General features: G+C 47.2%; 1 protein-coding gene across 1 annotated transcript; it reads right to left on the minus strand.

Annotated features, from left to right (window-relative positions):
* Positions 1-450: 450 nt before the first annotated feature.
* CCRL2 (C-C motif chemokine receptor like 2) lies at positions 451-2426 on the minus strand. The gene is given in 3 exon segments (XM_017855658.1): positions 451-1498; positions 1500-1909; positions 2196-2426. Coding segments are annotated over 2 exon segments (1032 nt in total). The 5' UTR covers positions 1898-1909; positions 2196-2426; the 3' UTR covers positions 451-864.
* Between the last annotated feature and the right edge of the window lie 2457 nt (positions 2427-4883).

Consider the following 4883-nt stretch of genomic DNA (forward strand, 5'->3'; position numbering starts at 1 on the left):
GCAGGTGGGAGCCTGTGTGCTAGTGACTCAGCCATAGAAAGGAAGTGGGACAACATTTTGTAGTTACGTGCTGGTGAGGCCTGAGGTATGTGTTATACTTAAAAGGACAAAACATTCATTTTGTTAGACATTCTAAACAGAATCTCTCATTTGCTTTTGTTAAATCTCCTAGATTCCATAGTTTTGATAAAGTACGAGAAAATATCAGAAACCTTGGGTTAGGGGAAGCTGGGGGCCTAGGGGTGTGGTGAGTGACCACGAGAATTTACAGAACTTCCTCAGAACAAGTTATCTTACCTCTTTTTTTCCACAGCTTCCAGCTAGCTGGTTCTTCTCATCAACTGCGAGAAAATGCACCTGAAAAATTACTCCCATATAAATGGGCTGCTTATAATTCGGAAGGTAGTTAAATTGGTTTTAAAAGCAACTTATGAATTATTTTAAAATACATTAAATAGATGTTTTAAAATACATTTATTTCATGCAATTTGTCCCCAGGGTTTGGAGTTTGACGTTCTGGACCAAGCGTAGGCTCTGAGCAAACGCTACCAGGGCTGGAGAATCAGTTCTGCCACTTCCTACTTGTGTGATCTTAGACAAATTTCCAAGCCTCAGTTTTCTTCTCAGAGAAATGAGACTAGTCCCATCCACACTATGGAAAAGTCGTAGGAGGCGAAGGAGCTCATGTTTGTAAAGGGCCTTGCACGGTGCCTGAGACAAATTCAATGCTTAGCAAATGTTAGCTCACCTCTCCCTTTTCTTCCTGTATCCGATTTTGTATACAAGTGTGTAAAAAATTTACGTGAAATAATGCAAAAAGATGAAAATCCATGTTTAGTCGTCTTGCCTTTGGTGGATGCTAGCTTACACTTCGGTGGAATGGTCAGGTTCTTCCCTCGATGTGCCTTGTGCAAACTGCCGCCTGGGTTGAAGTCGGGTGTTACTACGCCGATGGAAAAAGCGGCAGAGGTATTTCCTAAATGTCCCATCAAGAAAGACATACAGGAGAGGGTTGACGCAGCAGTGGGTGGTGGCGATGAGTTTAGTGATGAGAACACTTTTGTCCAGGTTGTAGTTGCTCTCGCAGTCACTCAGGGAGAAATGTTCTTTGAAAGTGGACAGGAAAAGTGCGATATTGTAGGGCGCCCACATCAGAAGGAAGACTACCATTATGGCAAAAACAAGCTTGAAAAGGCTATACCTCTGCTCCCCGAACCTTAGTGTTTTTCTCATTTGCACATAGAGAAATGTAAAAATAAATAGGGGAAAGACAAGAACTGAAACATTCATTTTTAAAGTCAGAAAATGCTTCCAGAATGTCTCATCAGCTGGCAGGAAGGGAGTTCTGCTAAATGCACACTTGTATTTTGGGTCTTCCATCTGAGGTTTATAAACTGCAAATTCGGGCACAGTGGCCAGAATGGCTGTTACCCACGCCAGGGCACTTGTAACGATGCCACAGGGCACCCTCCTCCTGACTGAGAAAAGTTTCCCTTGTGCAAAACACTAGGTACCTTTGCACGGTCAGAAGGCAATTGAAAAATGTCTCACTGTACAGGCCCACAAAGTACAGTCCAATGAGAATTTTACACATGGAATCGCCACCAGCATGAGCCCAGAAGGGCAGGGTAAGCAAGAAACACAAGTTAGAAACTGCCAAGTTTAGAAGATAGATATTTTCCACGCGTTTGAGTCCTTTATATTTTACCAGGATAAGCACAACCAGGAGATTGTCCAGGACACCGACCACGAACACAGCAGAGCAGAGCGACGGCACCAGCTGGGCTGAGAGCGCCCAGGCTTCATCCTTGTCACATTGCTCTGCCTCATCACTCTCCAGTTCACCTTCTATGAGGACATCGTATTCATCCTCTGGTGCCAGCGTGTAATTGGCCATATTCAGGCTGCCCTGCGGAGAAATGGGAGATGATTTTCCCCTCCAACAGCTGTCTTATCCTGGAGGAAACAACAAACTGGACTCCGATTCAAATAGCCCTGCTTTCCCTTTCTGAAGCTACATTTTAGCCAGAGGAGTTCCCTATTTCAGAAGACTGAGATAAACATTTCTTTAACGTGTGCCCACTTCCCCAGAGCAGCACCATCCTCAATCTACTTGTCAAGCATGTAAGTGCTTAGCAGTGTTCCAGGTGCCATGCGAAATAAAGCTGGCATGACATCGTCTTTGTAGAACTTACCTTCTTTCAGCAGAAACAGGACTTGCCTACATGAACACAATATGGAAGAAAATATATAATTAAAGAGAACCAAGTACCGTGGCTTGCTTTTCAGAAACAGGTGTAGATCCTAATTTCTGCATGTTTAAGAAGTTTGCTCACCCCCCAAAGCAGCTTCCTGTAACAGCTGAGATGTTTTTTTCTTGAAGGGTATAAACAAATGTTTGCAAAAGTGAAACCATGCTCAGCATCAACATGGCCATGAGGGGTTAAATACACAGATGACACACAGATGACTTACCACTGGGCCGAGCTCCTGGGGGGTAAGGGCGCAGCCTCCAGACCCAGCATCCGGGAGCTGTGGGAATGGCCCCAGACAGTGGATGGCCTCCTTTTGATCAGACTGCTCCTGACCCTGAGGGGCACGAGAAACCACTGTGGATTCCCCTGGTGGCTCTACCCCGCCACTCACAGAACTCAGGGACCTACTGAAATAAATAACTCAAAAGCTCCCCAGGCCTCCAGAGGATCTCTGAAGCGTCTGAGAGCAACCGGGAAGTTGTTTCCTCCTCCCTCTGGCCCTGTACCCCGCCTTTGATTTCCCTGTGACCTTTGACAGTCGTCTTCTGGGCGCCTGAGATAAGGGAACTGTGTCACTGCTGCTCTGAGTGATAGCAAGGAAATGATGTCAAGGTGCTGAGACCTGCCAAGACCCTCTGGCTTGTGGCATGTGACACTCCGAGTAGGTGACAGGTACCAGCTACCGTCAGCAGAGAGGAATGTTCATGGTGACCACAAGTCCAGACCTGAGGGTCCTGATCCTCTAATGTGGCCTCTCACCAGTGTTTACAGAAACCCACCCGCTGATTCGATATGGGGACCAAGAAGCTGCCGTGAGAGTCACAGTGTGTTTGGGTTTTTATTGTCATTTTTGAGGGACACTGTGTGCTTTGTCTAAAGACTGAGGCCTCAAAAGAGAATTTCAGGAAAATGGAAGCTACAGGGTGATGTCAGTTGGGAAAAGGCCGGGAGAGAGGTGGGGCCTCAGCAGCAGTGAGCATAGGGCTGCCCTGGGTGTCAACACTGAGGAAAGCAAGGGGATTTGCAAGCAGCCAGAAGTGATTGGTGCTGGGACTCATGGGGGAGCTGACGCCGCTCTGCAAAGGAGAACCCAGAGGAGGAAAGCCCTGTGGTGACGACACAGAGGTGACATCAAGTCGTGTGGGAGAGAACGTGAGGGGGACAAGTTTAACCCCAAACTGAGGCTGGGGTGTAGGGTAGGTTTGAGGCCAGAGAAAAGGAAATTGAGAGAACAGCCCAGATTTGGAATGGTGGGAGGAGGCTGTGGGGAGGGGAGGCTGTGGGAAGAGGGTGGGAGGGGGAGGGCACGGTTTGGAAGAAGGATGAACTGAGAAGAGGAACTTGAAAATACTGAAAAAATCTAGATGAGCTTCTCTTGGGTCAACGACTCAGCAGCTGCGACTAACCTAATTTGGGGACCAGACCTATTTGCTTAGAATTTATATATTGATTAAATGACATCCTTTTCACACCACAGATGTGTCTGAGGTAGGATTGAATACACACCACAGATGTGTTTGAGGTAGGCCTGTCAAAATAGAAAATTAAGAAACTAGCCTGGCACTGCGGCACATTCCTATAGTCTCAACTGCTCAGAAGCCTGAGGTGGGAGGGTCAGTTGAGCCCAGGAGTTCGTGGCCAGCCTGGGCAACATAGTGAGACCCCATATCTATAAACAATATAAAAATTAGCCAGATGCAGTGGCAAGTGCCTGTAATCCCAGACATTCGAGAGGCTGAGGTGGGATGATCACTTGAGCCCGGGAGTTTAAGCCTGTAGTAAGCCACGATCATGCCACTCTGCACTCCGGCCTGGGTGGCAGAACGAGACACTGTCCCTGGAAAAAAAAAAAAAAAAAAGAAGAAGGAGGAGGAGAAGGAGGAGGAGGAGAGGCGGGGAGAGGAGGGGCAGAGAGAGAACTATTAAGAGAAAAATAAACATAGAAAGAGCCCAGACAAATACGTGACTGAGCATTAAATTTAACTCCATGTATGCCGAAAGTCAAGGCAGAAAGAGAAACACGGTGATGTTCGATGGCAGAGGGGTTGGTGCTGGCGGGAACCTAAGCTGTAAGTGCCCTCTTCTCTCTCGTGTGGGTCTCCTGTGACTGAGTGAGTGGGGGTCACCATGCCCTAGGATACTCTTCCCACCCCCTGCAGCCTGGGATCAGCAGTGGCCCCTCCTCCTGGGTCTCTCCAACTCCTGCAGCTGGGCAGGACACTCAGGACCTTGAATGAATAGGTGCGGGCAGCTTTACTCTCCATGCTTGTGGATCAGTTCCAGAAAAAGGAACGAAAGTCAAGTCAGACTTTGAAACTTGCAAAACCCCAGGAGTACACACACTCTTCCTCATTAGTGGAGGACAAAAACAGCAGTTGGGCACCTCGTGTATCACATGTCACAGAATCATGTGAGATGTGAAATTTCCCAAGGAAAAACACAGAATAATGTGAGGTGTAAAGTTTCCCAAAGAAAAATGTTTTGTAAACTCAGGATCACCCTGACTTCCTAATATTAGCCTGGCCTTCACTTTCAGTATTATTTTATTTTTTGCCTGATTCCCAGCATTCTGCCTGTCCACATTCAGGCCATGAGGTCCTTGAAACTTCATCTACGTAGGAAGGAAGG

This window comes from Rhinopithecus bieti, unplaced genomic scaffold (genome assembly GCF_001698545.2).
Source record: "Rhinopithecus bieti isolate Rb0 unplaced genomic scaffold, ASM169854v2 scaffold_39746, whole genome shotgun sequence".
Taxonomy (NCBI): domain Eukaryota; kingdom Metazoa; phylum Chordata; class Mammalia; order Primates; family Cercopithecidae; genus Rhinopithecus; species Rhinopithecus bieti.